Source organism: Apteryx rowi, unplaced genomic scaffold, assembly GCF_003343035.1.
Source record: "Apteryx rowi isolate R43461 unplaced genomic scaffold, aptRow1 scaffold_325, whole genome shotgun sequence".
Taxonomy (NCBI): Eukaryota; Metazoa; Chordata; class Aves; order Apterygiformes; family Apterygidae; genus Apteryx; species Apteryx rowi.
In genome coordinates, this window is record NW_020449697.1 from 18,744 (window position 1) to 33,852 (window position 15,109).

At 55.0% G+C, this 15,109-nt stretch overlaps 1 protein-coding gene across 1 annotated transcript; it reads right to left on the reverse strand.

Moving 5' to 3' along the window:
- Positions 1 to 789: 789 nt before the first annotated feature.
- On the reverse strand, positions 790 to 12,049 carry LOC112968806 (multidrug and toxin extrusion protein 2-like). The gene is made up of 17 exons (XM_026071428.1): positions 11,942 to 12,049; positions 9,623 to 9,724; positions 9,033 to 9,101; positions 8,468 to 8,616; positions 7,931 to 7,973; positions 6,998 to 7,042; positions 6,468 to 6,565; positions 6,065 to 6,162; positions 5,630 to 5,743; positions 5,325 to 5,392; positions 4,799 to 4,907; positions 4,332 to 4,407; positions 3,923 to 3,992; positions 3,143 to 3,275; positions 2,389 to 2,483; positions 2,054 to 2,135; positions 790 to 1,656 (listed from the first exon to the last, which is right to left on the reverse strand). The coding sequence occupies exons 1-17, from the start codon at positions 12,047 to 12,049 to the stop codon at positions 1,415 to 1,417; spliced, it is 1,701 nt and encodes a 566-aa protein (XP_025927213.1). The 3' UTR covers positions 790 to 1,414.
- Between the last annotated feature and the right edge of the window lie 3,060 nt (positions 12,050 to 15,109).

Consider the following 15,109-nt stretch of genomic DNA (forward strand, 5'->3'; position numbering starts at 1 on the left):
TAGGTGGGCTCTGGCAGGCAGGGCCTGGGGTAGTCCGCCTGGCAGAGCAAGGCAGATTTCCTCCTCTCCCCAAGCTTCAGTCCCAAAATGTTTCAAGCTGATTTACTATGTGTTATTTCTCCTTTTTTTTTTATTCCCAGCCTACAGGTGACCAGCTCCATGGGCCAGGAGACCTGCAGGGTGGCTGAGACCAGCAAGGAGTTGCCATGCGCAGGCTGTATGTGGCATTCGCCTTGAATGATTGAGCACTGCTACACCACCGTGCCAGCAGCCTTACTGCCACTGCACAGTCGCAGGTAAGAGGGGGAGCCCAGCAGCCAACCTGTCCTGGGACAGGTCCTGCGAGCCCCCGGGGCTGCATGTTGAGGCAGGCAATGGCAGGGGYGTTTGCATTAAGTTGTAAGGCACTTCCTTGACAGCTGTCCCCACACTCAGACTTTGGTCCGGGGCTGCACAGCTGTGTATCAAACCCTTCCCAGTATGGTTCAGCGATGGGGTGGGAGCAGCCAAAGTGCGGAAGCCCTGCTTGCACTAGAGGGGAGCTGTGTGCTCAGTGAGCCAGGCTAAAACAGGCCACGTTGCTGTAACAACTGCTCAGATGCCAGTGTCAGGAACTAGTACCAGCATTTAAGGCTCTTTCCCTGCAAAAGCTGGCCACTCTGCACAGAACCGCTCAGCTGAGGCTTGTGCTAGAAACCAAGCACACATGTCCCTGCTAATAGCTTAGCAGCACCCATGACCGGGGCCATGCTCACAGCCCATTAATGACACAACGTTTACTCAGAAAACTTTATTATATCAAAATCCCAGGTTACAAAAGTGCAAAGAAGAGTTGCTCTAGGCTCTGTGCCTGCCAAACACAGGGGAGAGCAGGGCCAGGAGCCAGCGACCAACGCCTTGGTGGGAGTCAGCCAGCCATTTTCTAGCAAACGTGGCCTTGCACTGCAATGCACTGTTGTAGCGTTAGCAAGCAGGCTCTGACATGCCAAGATGCTGGCACGGGCAGCTCGGTGAGAGAACTCGCTTTGTGGGCAGCATGAGCTTCTGCCGTTACCAAAGCACACGGTCAAATGCTCCCTGTGACTAGGAAGCAGGAGGACAGTAGCACAAGGCCCGTCTCCTTCCCTGGCCAGTCCTAAGACACACTCTAGCCGCATCACAAGCGACATCCCCAGTGCAGTGCTGGAGAGGGGACAGCCTCTCACGCACTTCCTTCCTGGGTGCTGCATCCTCCTCTCCTTTAAGGACTGAGTGTGTGGGATAAGACATTTTGACTTAACCACAAACCGAGTGAAGTGACTCTTAAGCTACTGAGGGGGAAATTCCTTCCCTGATCATCATCTTCCTAGGACATTACCATGTGCCTTCCTGCTCTGTGCCGTCACAGTTCCCCAGTGGCATGTTGATGCTAGCTCTATCCGTTGCCAGTCAGGAGCCGGACCAGCACGCCTGTGAGCAGGATGGCGATGGCTACAGCAGCAGCCAGCACCCGGCGGAGGATGAGGGCTCTCCCTACCACAGGAGGAGCAGGGGAGGCAGCAGGCTCCTCCTGCACGATGAGCTGGTGATCAGGTTGCCTCTCACTTCCCACAGCGCTGTCGGGCAAGACCACGGTGTCCAAGGTGTCCACAGTGTCTGCATCAACGGAGACGTAATCTGTGCAACAGAGAGGTGAGTGCTTCGGGGAAGCCCAGCTGCAGAGCCAGGAGAGCCCAGCCTTATACTGCACAAGCACTACTGACAGTCCTGAGGCTCAAGGCTCAAGGACACCGGGACACGCAGCAGCAAAGTAGCATGTGTTCCCTGGTAATGCAGACAGTGGCGGTCCCGGCTCTTCCCTGGAGCAGCCAGGGTAGCAACAGGGGACAGGTACCTTGYACCCCCTATTACTGAATGCAGCAGAAGTGCCACTGGTCTGGGACCAGCACCAGACACTGCGCGCTTTCCCCCTGTCTGGGCCTGCAGGACAGAACTGCTGCCATGACTGTGAAGGAAAGGAAGGGCTGGGTGGAGAACTTGGGCTCCCTCCCTGTTATCAGGCCTGGTTACATACCCAGAGCAGATGTTTTGTTAGCAGCTGTGCCATTGGAGTTCACATCTTCCAGTTGTTTTTTCAGTCCAGCTCGGATTTGAGCCTAAAAACACACAGAAGAGTTGCTCTCCTTGGAGCAGGGATGTCCTGCCCAGCCAAGCAAACCTCAGCCTCCTTCCTCTACCTTCCCAAGGGAAGCATGCTCAGCACCAAATCGTTCCTGTGCTATAGCAGAGGGACAGATCTTGTTTTGCTTCCGTTTCCCCACAAACAGCTGCAGGGCTGTAGCATTGTACTGGGACAGGAACTGGTCTAACACCTTTTAAGAGCTACTTGAGGGGAAACGCAAGTCTTACCTCTTCTGCAGCTTTCTTCCAGTCTATGCGCATGACAAAGGTTGAGAAGGAAAGGGCTTGCAAAGAGATGCAAACGATCATCCCCACCCACAGACCTGCAACAACGGAGTTATTTTAGTGAGGGCTTGAGGAAACCCTGCTTTTGTCAGAGTGCCTGCCAAAATGCCCAAGGACTTTGGTGGGCTCAGGACTTTGCTGTCTAACCCAGTCTTGACCTGAGAGCTGCCCCTGAGAGGCAGCGAGAGGAAACAGCTCCTGGGTAAGCTCTATGCTGGGAGCAAGCCTGGGTTTACTGGACCATCTTGGGAACTCTGCCACTGAGCTCGCTCACTCACAGCAAGTGCATCAGACCTGGGTCCAGTTACCACCAAAGGGAGGGTGCCCCAAGTCTGGTGTTAATTACAGTCACAGCAGACTAAGCCCTTTTCTCTGTAGCTTAATCGCGCAGGCTTGGAAATGGCAGAAATTTGGCAGAGAATTTGTTTCTTAAGGTGCTGGACTTTTACCTCTGTTCATGCTCTGGAGTTGAGATGCTGCCATTCACCCAAATCTCCATTTGATGGGGGCTACCCAAAGCCCACCTCAGCTAAACAATTCAGTGTGCAATTCAGCCCCGCCAAACCCGAAGGAGGATCCAAGCACAAGTCCCAGGGCTGAGCCTCTGCCCAAGGCCACGGGGTTTGGCCCAGCAGCAGCAGTGCTGGCAGCTCGTACRAAGCCAGACCCCCAACGCCAAACAAGAGGACAAACATACCTAACACCCCCAGCTGAGCTGCGAACATCAGTGAGATGCCGATGGGCAAGCCGACGGCGTAATAGCCAATAGCGTTGGCGATAGCACCCATCTTCTGTTTCCCTGCGCCCCTCAGCACACCGCCACAGGTTGCCTAAGGAGAGCAGGCAGAGGAATCAACATGTAGGTCAGCATTTACCACGGCTGGTACCACTAGAGGAGCTCAGGGTATGGCACGGCCCTGGAAATAGGGGAGCCCAGKGTCCCGCAGAGCTGAGAGGGACCAAGGCCACATCTCAAAGAACATGGTGTAAAGTTCCTCTTGTTTAGCCACTGACCTAAGTGCAGGAAGTGGAGCTGTCTGCGGACATAGAGGTGTGCCAGCAGACTGTAGGGCCTTCTACACCGCTTGGATCGCTCTCCCCAGAACAGGACAGGAGGAAACAGCCTGAAATTATCATCTAATAGGCTGTACGAGCACTGCCACTGGGCTGTGGGTACCTGACATCCCTAAAAATCCAGCTGCTTGCTTGTGTTGCTCTGACAAACTAGTAGAAAACTGAAGTCTTGGTAGGGAGAGGAGAGGGAGAACTGGGTTTTTCTGCAGTAATGCCAACGGGCAGCTACAAGCACAGGGGGACGTTGAAGTTGAAGCTATGGCTAATGCAAGCAACTTCTTTGGCAGTTTTTCAGGTTGCTTCTCTGTATCATTTTAACAGATTAAGAGCAAAAGATAKTTCTGTACTCTCCATGACACTGCAACCTGCAGAGAGGAATTGCTCCACATCCTGGAATACTCACTGCTGCTGCATCAAACAAGTGGAACGGAGCAAAGATGATCATCACTTTGGACACCAAGGTAACAATCTCCCTGTTGGGAAAATGTACGTGCTGGTCAGGGAAAGTAGGGTAGCCTGGCCCAAAGGTTCTCACACATCACCCTTGTCCAGCTGGGAAAGCCGGATCCCAGCCTGCTGGACCTGCAGCTTGGAGTGCATGCAGTTTGGATACAGCCATAGTGTTGTCCCAGAGACAGCAGCATCCATGCTGTCCAGTGACACAAGGCAGTGGGGAGGAACCTTTGGGGAACATTTGCCAGATGGAGGTTTATGAACTCCACCTATCAGCTGCTTCAGAGCTGTTCCTGGGACATTATATATCAGGCCCTCCAAGAAAGTTAATTGTACTTAAAAGAAAGCAGTCAACCCACTTGTCACTGGTGAAGATGTAGCCCACCACATCCTTTAGGACTCCCAGTAATGTTGCAACCACTACAGCAAACACTCCTGAAAGAAAAAGAAACAGTCAAACAGCTTGCCTCAGAACAGARCAGGACATACTGCCTATCCCAGGCCCAGATCTCAGTGGTTCTGTGTTGTGGGGTTTGGACTTGGCTCACCTCTAAGTGTTACTGCAGTAGAGGACAAGTCAGTTTTCCCCATTTCCTCCCCAAATACTCCCTCCACCTTCTGGAGCTGTAGGACAGAATGCTAAATTGCATTTTTAACTATTAAAGCCTTTTCACCAGGCTCCTAACAGAGAGGAGRAACTGCCAGAGTCCCACCTTCCCCATTTGAGGGTCCAAACAAGTGGGTCTCAGCTGCTAGAGGTTCCCCAGCCCTGTGAACCCTTTGTTGATAACTGCCCTTTAATCCCCTCTGCAGGGCCTGGGCTGACCTGAGCACAGCAGGGCAGTGATGCAGGAGGTCTTGGCTTGCACTGCATCCCCCGATCCCAAGGCATTGCCCACTCGGACGCTTGTGGCCACGCTGAAGCCTAGCGGCACCTGAGTAGCAGGAGACAATGAGGAGGTGGGTGGCAGCAGAGACTGCAACAGTTTGTCTCTTCCCAGGTAGAGAATTAGGGGCAAAGTGTTGTCACGAACACCCAGTCCCAGGCTACTCTCTGCAGCCGCAAGCTATTGCCTGCCCCATGGGCATAAAGTCTTTTTGGATGCATCGGAGGAGGCTGAAAAATGCAACAGCCAAACCCAGGAACACCACGATGCTAACGTGAGCATAGTCTAGGTATCCCCTGAGCAGGTGTTTGCAGGCTGCAGTAAGGGATTTCACATCTGCAGCACACCTCTGGACGTGCAGCTGCACAGCAGGCCAGAAAGTCATCGCCAGCCTGGTACCAGGTTCTGCTTCCCACCCCTGCTTCCCTCCTGAGCCAGTCCCAGCTTGATGCACCCAGCCCTTACCATGTACGCTGCACAGGAGAGCTCGTAGATCACAGACTGTGCGCCCAGCTCCACCACGCTGAGCAGCCCTGGAAGAGATTTATCACTTCCTTCATTAGGTCAGAATTAAAGCTCCTTTGCTGGTGAGGAGGCAGCAGCTATAGGGCTCCCATGTAATGGATGCAGCATCCTGCTGAACCAGCCCTGCATGCAAGGGGCTGCTGGCAGGAGATGCTTTGGGGGCACAGCAGAGAGGCAGCCACCAAGGCAGGCATGACTGGAAGATGCTCTGTTGAGTCAGAGGAAGGAAGAGGATTTGGACTCACCTGCCAGGAAGCTCCCAATCTCAAAGGTCCACCACTCAATACACATCATGAGCATGCCGGGCACAGCCAGATGGATAAAGGAACCCCAGTCCTGGAGGCAGTCCCTGGTCCAGCCTGCAACGAGGAGGTGAAGCAGAATGAATGCACTGTCCTCCTCTCCCTCAGAAGGGGACTAACATGCTCTTCTGGACGCTCTGAGGACAGCAACCACAAGCCACAGCTCCCAGAACATCAGCCTAGTCTTCCCATATAGCAGTGTGTCCCTGAGCCAGGGCAAAGAGAATGGACTTGGGGTCACAGGCATGGTCTTGGGCTCAGGGCTACAGGCTCTCCCTGCACAGAGGGGATTATAATCTCTGTATCAGACCTACAGCCCGAGTCCTGGCAACAGGGCCAGACAGCAGTATTTTAAAAGGATTAAGCCATGAACAGTACCTCCCCAGGTCTCCACATGGATCTTCTTCCACCACACATAAAGGAAGAGGAGAATGGCCTGGGTGTACTGAGAAACAGTGTTGGCCCAGGCAGAGCCCCTGGGGAGAAACATGGACAGGTTACAAACAACATCTGTTGGAGTCAAGGTTGGGAAGGAAGAGACCTGGTGGCACCCATGGGAGCCTTGTGGCAGCTGTGGGAAAGAGGCAGATGCACAAGGCTTTGCTGCCTCTTGGGTCATGAGCCAGGCCTGCACATGCATGTCTTCCCCCAGCCTTTTCTTTCCAGGCTGGTTGGCTGAGAGCAGAGGGCTGCAGAACTGGGCACCCAAGACACCCTCCCACAGCCCTGAGCAATCCCCTTCACCTAGGGAGAGGCTGCCACCACCTCTGCTGACACTTACACCATGCCCAGCTTCAGTGCATACAGAAAGATGGCGTTCATGGCCCCGTTGAGGATGTTGGCTGCAATACCCGTAATCACCTGAGGCAAAATGATCGCCTGGAAGCCAAAGAGACTTTGGAGTTTGCTTTCCCAGCATTGCCCAAACCCACAGCCATCACAGACCCTTGCTGTCATCCAGCGAACACTGCGGAGACGATCCGCAATGCCCAAGGAGAAAGCCAAAAGGAGGGCTCCTGTTGCAGGTGAAGCAGGATTGTGTTAGACAGGCAGAAAGCAGCATGCAGGGCGCAAGAGCTGGAGCAATCAACTCAGTGCAGAGAACTGGGAGGCAGCGATGGGGAGACTGTAGCAATCCAAGGCTGGTCCCCATGGCTTCTCCCTGCTTTGCAGGGCTGGCTGAAGACTACAGATCAGACGTTTCTCAACCCAGCGCTCCCCAAGACAGAGTGAACTTAGATCACCAAACTTATCTACGTTCCTAGGAATACCTTTAATCTGTGGCCCAGAGCCCAGTTAGTTACACAATACCTGACTTTGTAAATATCTTGTCTGCAGCTGGTACAGAAACGCCGCCTGCAAAAGTAAGGATTCATTTCCTCAGCACTGCCGCACGCTCTCCAGGCAGTCCGGAAACCCTCGCCACCGCCCCGCACAAGAGAGGAACCCTGGTGCCGCTATGGTTCAACAGCCAGCTACAATTTAACACTCACGGATAAATCCTTTCCTCAGCTCCTCCCGCCGCCTTGTCAGGAGGCCACAGCCAGGCACGTTGCAACAGTACGTGGGTCCTGTGGTCTGTTTTAAGCTCGGTGGCTGCTGGCACTGCTGAACCCCAAGCCGGGAGTAACAAAAGGCAGACTACAAAGCAGCTTCCCTTGCTGGGCCCTGAGGAGAATCTCTGCCTTGCAGAGCAGCACCATCCCTCCCCTTGGCTGGACACTAACCCTCTCCATTCCCACCAGGATGAGAGATCAGTCTCCAAACTGCAGATCTCCCAAGATTCCCCATCAGCACGAGAGAGCCTGTAAATCTTGGAAGAAAGGAATAACCTACAGACTTGTTTTCTAGGGGTACTGCTCCCTGTCTTAGGGGAGTCTCTTCAGAAAGAGTAACTAGCCAAGAACCAGGCGGCTACGAGCGTGTGCTAGTAGCAACCTGCAGCCTTTATCTCTGAGCTAAGAGCAAGCCGTGAAGCCCCTGGTTCCAATGTCTGTAGACAGTTATTTATTGTGCAGAGATGTGGCCTGCAGTAAAAGCCTTTGCACAGTAAGATGAAAGAGTGCATGTTTGCTAGTCCAACAGCCACTGGYCAGAGCACATCTGTTAAGGCCTAAGATCAAGGGACCCATTGTAAAACCCTAAATCATGCTGCCCTGTGATCCACAGAGCAAAGACCCTCCCTCCTTCCCCGAAACGTTACTGAGGGAGATAGAGCTTGTAATAGCTTTAGCAGCAACTTACAGGAAGAGCTGGGATAAAGATCATCACGTAGACCTGCGTTAACCTGGAAAAAGAGTTGTTGCCCCAGTTAATGATACAGGAAAGCAAGAGCCAAACCACGCAGGGATGCACTCAAATCCTGCATAGCCTTGACTTCAACACTATGCAGCAACCCAACCACAGCCAAATGCCAGTCCAGAAGGGCTGGAGGAGATAAAGCAGCCATTGCCACCCTTATCTGCAGCAAGCTTGAATGGCRATGGGCWATCGCTGCAGTCCTCTTGCTRCAGAGGACACAGACAGAGGCCCCAGCAGTGCCTCACCTCCTAGGCATGCTGGCCTGGGGACCCTAAAGGTTCCCAGAGAAGGTTCAGGGGCCCCTAGACCCATAACCTTGGTTTCTGGTGGCCCTGTGGGCAAGCAAGATCCCAGAGTTCATTTCCCCCCCCCACCAGAGCCTTGGAAAGACCTGTCTGAATCAGAGTCTTCAGAGCCTGGAGGGCTGACACCTGACACACTGCAGACCAGAGAGGGGTCAGACTTGATCTCACCCCTGACCTGGAGACCTCGGGGTCCTGTCCGATGAGCAGGAGGATCCGCTCGGTGTTGATGAAGATAGCCCAGCAAGGGAAGCAGCACAGCAGCAGGATGAGGATCCCCCGCTGCAGGATGGTTCCCACCTGCTTCAGGTTCTTGCCACCATACATCTGAGTGGAGAGACAGCACCAAGGTCAGAGTTAAGGTTGGGGGGAAAGGATCTGGGCAGATGCTCTGGTCCAGAAGCAGCGACAGGCCGATTAAATGCAGTTTCTTCCCCCACTCCCAGCAGCAGCTAGCACTGGGCTGGTTAGATTTAACTGGACCTCAGCGGGGATGCACATCCCTTTGCTACCCAGGCATGACCCAGGGCTCCTTGGGGAGTCTGGCTCAGCCCCATCCCTTCCTAGTCTGTGCCCCTCCTGTCCCACATGGGGAGAGCAAGCTCCAGACATTGCATTTGGAGCCTCAGGCTGGCTGGAAGCTGCCATCCTCCCACCTTCTGTGCCTAGGTCATGCTGCATAGGAGGCAAGACACCACCATGTTGAACCCTCAGCAGGCACAAAACGGGGAGCAGCTACTGACCTGGGACATCAGCGTGTCGCATGCTGAGGCTAAACCAGAGCCAATGGAGATGCCTGTCACGTTGATAACCTGGAGGAGAGAGGTAATTTGGGCTGCGAGGGAGGGTCACAGGGGATCTGGCCCGAAGCACTGTGTCCCTCCCAGCTGGGTGGGGAGACAGTTCTGCTATGAGTTTTTGGGCAGTTTCCAGACCTTCTCTACTTCTCAGAATAACACATAAATGTTATCCAAATAGGCTCTTCCCTCTTCTGCTGCGGGAAARGATCCTCCAGCAAAGGCCAAATATCTAAAAGACCACTAACAGTGCTATTCCTAGCTGCAGGTACATGCCTAGGTGTGGCAGGTTCAAAGAGCTGGGTCACAGGCTCAAGCTCCCTGCCCAGSTGCTGGCCTTGAGCTGGCACAATCATTTACATCCCCTGGCTGCGCTCTGGGCAAAAGCAATTTGGTAGGTGCAGTGTCAGTGTTGCATCAGGCTGTGCTTAAACATGGGGTTCTCAGGTAAGCGTTGCTCCAGGAATTTTTTTAGTTTTTGAGGGGAGCACACAATTTGTATGCTTTTAAATGAGAGAAGAAAAAGTAATACTTACGGACACAGCCAGTGTCACAGCATCCAGCTCAGCTTTCCCCAGATGGCCACAGAATATGGAGCTGACCACACTGATCAGGAAACCCAGCAGCTGGGCTACGAACTAAGATGGAGAAAGAGACCATGAGGTAAGTGCTGATTGCAGCTTGACAAACACCACCTTGCCCCAGGAGTCGGACTGTGAACAGTCCAAGTTCCCTGGTGTTACAGCAGTGCCTTGAGGCCAGGGCTCTGCTGTCCTAGGAACCGGTCCCTGTAGCAAGAGGCACTCCCTGTCTGCCTGCCTCTTGCAGCAAACGCTGCCTGGGGCAGACAAGCCAGCACTAGGCGTCTCAGATGCTCCAGGTGGCTTTCTTTGTGTCCTAAAGCTGTCCGCTGCCTGCCCTGTGGAATTTAGGCATTACATAGTCAATCTGCTAGATGACTTTGTTTTACACAGGGTTTAACAGACCCATTAAAAATCTTCTTTTCCAGTAAGAAAGCAGTGTAGAGTGCAAAAAAACCAACATTCTTTTACCCTTATATGTATCTGAGTTATTGCTATGCTAAGGGGAAAACTCTTCTCCCCAAACCACATTGTCCTCTCCTCCTGGACGAATGCTAAGTCCAGCTTGCTTGTTCCTAGCCAGGGGCTATAGAAAGGGCTAAAGATACTGTAGCGGAGATTGCACTCAAGACCTTTTTTCCCTTTGGCAAGAGGGCAGCCCCTCTGCAGGTATCCAAGGCACAGGGTTGTGGCAGAGCAAGGACCAGTTGGTAGGAGCTAGAGGTGTTTATACCCTGCTGACTGGTGGGCATAGCCGGGAACCGTGCCCAGTGTTCACTCACACTGCTTTCCTCCCAGCGGTTTGCAAGCTGGGAGCCCGCAGCTGCTGGAGAGCCACCTCCTGTGGGGTTGGAGGAAGAGCAGAGCAAAGCCTGCTCCTCTGCAGACCTTCCACTGCTGCYTGCAGATGCCATCCTCCTCCTGAACGGCCCGGGCACGTTCAGCYGGCTGTGAGTAATCCCCACAGGAGGGGTCTGTACCTCCACGGTTGTTCCCGCACAGGAATTGACACAAAATGAGCATTTACTGACAACAGCTCCACCTGGAAGGCAGCTTTAGGTTTGATTTTGAGGTTATCTGGGCATATGGAAAAATATACTGAACCAAATGTAAAACCRCTGTGGGGACCGAGCTGGGGCTGAGGGATTCAGCTACAGAAAGAGAAACCAGACTTTACTTCCTSTGCTGTCTGATCACAGCAGGTTAGTGCTCTGATGTCAGAGAGGAGGTCTCAGAAAAATTCTTCACTTGGTACTTATTTACCRGATGGAGTAGAAGATTCAAGTCACAAAACTTAATGTTTGATGGATTTAGACCAGGGCCCATTTCTGACTGTGGCGGTGCACTGAGGGGAGCCGGGATGTGCTCAGTGCTGCGCAGTCAGTCCGGCTCCACAGAGATGGGAGAGGGGAAGGGTTTGTCTTCTTGCAGATGCACCTCAATCCACRAAGGATTTGAGGAGAGCCCGCCTTAGGGTGCCTCAGCACTCAGCGTCTTTTAGGGAGGCCCGGCCGCAGAGCAGGCGTCAACCACCGTGACTTGCCTAAGGTCACATGAGGGCAATGTGGCAGAGCCAGGGGCTGCAGCCAGGTTTTGCTGGACAATTTAAACGGCTTAAACACCCCCCTCCCCCCCCCCAAATCCACTGCTCCTCTAAAGCCACATTCACAGGTCCTGCCAGAGCCGCTGCTGGCTCAATGGACAGGAATTCCTGTGACAAAGAACAAACACGTGGATGACAACTAAGGAATAAGTGAATGTGCGTTAATTCTAGCTGGGCCTTAAGCAAATTAGCTAGCAGGTCAAGACAAGCACAAAGGCATGAGCTGAGACAGCACAGAAAGCTCGGCGCCTCCGAGCCCTTTAGGTTATTAAGGGGGAAACCACCTCGCTGTCCCTTTCAGGGCGCAAGCCGCGGGCCGGTTGGAAGGAAATCATCAAGCAGCCGCGCTGGAGCCCGGCGCAGCGCCCGGCGGCCGGCAGGGCTGCCTCGAAAGCCGCCGCCTCCCTCAGCGCCGCGACCGTTACCCCCCCCGCGCGCCGCGACCGTTACCCCCCGCGCGCCCGGCGGCCATTTCCCGCGCGCCCCCGTCAGGGAGGCGACCTTCGCCGGGGCAGGGATGGCGCCGTCCCATCGGGACAGCTCCCGGCTCCCCGCGGCCGGCCCCGGTTTCACACAGCGCCTCCCTCCCTCCCTCCCTCCCTGCCGCCGCATCCCACGTCCCCTCCCGCCGCCAGCCTCCCCGGCGAGGCGCCCCGCGCCCCGGCTCTCACCACGGGCCCCGCYAGCCGGGCCAGCTCGCAGCTCTCCCGCCGGGCGCCCACGGGCAGGAGGCGCCGGGCGCCTCGCAGGCACCGCGCCGCCGCCGCCGCCGCCGCCATGGGCCACGCCGCCGCCACGGCCGCCGCCGCCGCCGCCCGCCTTATGGGCACGGCCGGGGCCGCCCCGCCGCCTCCCCGCCCCCGGCGGCCGGGCTGGGGCCGCGGGGCTGCCGCCTGGGGGCGGACCGGGCCGGACCGGACCGGACCGGACCGGACCGGACCGGCACGGCACGGGGGGAGGCGAGGGGCTGTGGGGCCGGGAGCGGGGCTTGTCCCCGTCCGAAGTTGTGGCTCTTGGGGACCCCTCCGTGCGCCCCGCCGGGGGGCGGGGGGGTGCCAGGGGCTGGGAACCCTCCCCACGCGCGCTGGCTAGGGACGGGGACCTGCTGCCTGGCACCAGGGCTGCGTCCCCCTGCGCAGGGGCCAGGGGCTTGGCCTCTGCGGCGGTGGCGTGTCTGGAGGCCGAGCAGGGGAGGTTGGGGGAAATTTACCGCTTTAAAGGCAGGGGCTTCCCGCACATCCCCCAGGGCCAAAGGCACCTGGCGAGAAGGGGCCGTGTGGCAGCTTGGGTTGTTAGGGGAGTGAAATCCTACCTAAGTGCAGGTGCTTGTACYGGAGTACCTGTAACCGAATCTATTTCTAATGCATGGAAAATTAYGGTGGAAAGCAAGGTCTGGTTTTACAGCTGCTCAAATGACGCCCCGGTGTCCCACGGCTGTGATGTCACTGCTCAGGAATGTAAAGCCTCGTTAATGTTTCACTTACCCTCTTGCCCTTTTGGATATAAAATGACATCAGGAAAAATTGCGTAGTAGCAGCGGTGAGGCATATCCGCACTGATTTTATGTGCCTTGATGAAATCAGGGTGTCTCGTGACAAGAGTGTCTGATCCTGCTGCGGTCTGGTCCTTGAGTTCCTGCTCGTTTTGGTAGTAATCAAGGGGGAAACAGCATCTTGCAAAATTCCCTGGAAGCTGTTTCTTCAAGAAATTCACATTTCACAATGAAGCCAGACAATTTCCTTCACRGATCACCAAAACCTTTCCATAAACGGGGAAAGAACAGTGTAAAGATGGGAAGCTCAGTTAATGGTTTGAGAGCATATTTTAACTTCGGAACGGTTTCCTCTTCCTTAGGCGGCGTTCACACCCCCGTGAGCCACCCTACGTGGTTCGGGTGACCCGGTTTGCTTTGCAGCTGCCACAGGCTGAGTTCAGGTAAACACGTACCCCAACATCCCTCATCGGAGCATGCTGATGTTGCTCCTTCTCAGCAGGGGAAAGGACCTTGGTTGCAGGGGACTGTCCCCTTTCTGGTCTGGTCCCTAAGGGACAAAGTCGCTTGCAGAATGGAAACGCTCTGGGCCAATGTTTTCAGACACAGACACTTCAAGTCAGACTTATGTTAATGTTTCAGACACCTGAGGCCTTTCTTGCCCTAAGTGCTCAGCACTCGCACCATCCAGTGCACTCGGATGCAGATGGGACTGCTCAGCACCACTGAAAAGAAGGGCTGAATAGAAATTTTCATGCCGATGTTAGACAGGCGGCGTGCAAATCTCAGCTACAGCTTCTGAGGGGGGGGAATGGGCTGAAGAAAAAGAGGCTGATGTCACCTCAATCTCGTGCTAGGCAAGAGACAGCAGAACTCCAGCAACGCGCTGGAGTTTGATTCGAACAGCACAGGGCCAAACGGCTGGGGCTGCCGCTTCCCGCCGTGATCCTTCCCTTCCCTCTGCCGCTTGCCCGAGCGCGCAGCCGGCAGAGCAGCGGGACGGTTTGCTGCGTGTCCGGGAGTTTATGCTGCCTACGGGGTGGCGCACTGTTGGCAGCTCTGAAGAAATGGAAGTTGTTAGCGGTGAAAGATGTGCGTCCCGCCTGGCAGTCTGGCTGCTGTCGCCTGGCCGGCTGCGTGATGGCCAGAGGCTCCTGTGGCCGCGTTATCTCACACGGAGGCAGGGAGGGGAACGATAAGGCTCAGATTGGTGCCATTCACGGTCCTCAACAAGCAGCGCAAGTGTGAGGCCCTTTGAAGTTTGCTTGTGATCCTGCTGAGATCAATACCCTGGCTTGGCAAAGAGGAGGGAGCGAATCAGTCAGAAACCTGGGGAAAAGGACTTTGGGAAGAATAAAAACCTGGCTTTTCAGAGGGGAGAAACGTTACCTTCCAGTCCCAGGAGCCAGGTGCTGGGACCGGCCCCCGGAGATCCCAACACACGGACAGACTGTGATTGAAAACCCTTTTCTTGTAGGGTTTTGTTGCTGCTGTTTGAAGTCAAAGGATTTGCTTTCAGAGGGGCTATTTTGGGTGTCCGTGGTCACACGTGGCTCTCAGTCCTGCAGGGAAATCTTGCTGGGAAGCAGCACAGGCACCCCAGGACCAGGTCTGATGGATGGGCAGGGATATCCTGAGATCCCGCTGCAGAGCGGGGCTGTTTTGCTGCAGGCACGACAGAACTGGCGGTGCTTCAGCCTCCCCGTTCTTGGACGAGCGCTGGAGCTGCCCAGGGGGATGTAAATCAGTGCGAGCTTGCACAGGTTGCAGGCACGTCTGCTCCTTCCCTCTCGTGACGGGGGCAAGGAGCTCGTCAGCTGCCCCGCAAGATTCGGCAGGGCTCATCTGCCAGAGCCCCCCGGACAGACGGGGAGGGTCAAAGGTACTGCTAGCCTAGAACCCAGCTGCCCTCGTCCATCCGGATGTTAACTATATTGCAACACCAGTTAGAAGAATTTGAAGGGTCAAATTCCTCCGGAGCATAACATCATTGGACTCCGTAGGTTAGACCTCCAGTGAATTTGGAGCAGTGTTTTGGAAGCCCGATACCTTAACAAAGACCTGTTTAAAGGAGTTAATGTGTGACTGGCTATAAACCATCTGGAGCACACAGATGGCCTGCCCTGTTGGAGCTGGTTTCAACAGCTGGGACCCAGTGCAGTTCTCAGTGGTGCTGATGTAAATCCAGCAGAAAGCAGATGAAGGGAGAGCGATTGCATTTGCTTGCATCATCAGGAGAGCAGGATTAGGCCTTTTCTCTGCAGATTCCCAGCAGGATGACTATCCAGAGCTTTTGCTAGATATGTGTGTCCATATTCTGAAATGCAGCCAACATCATGTTACTAAA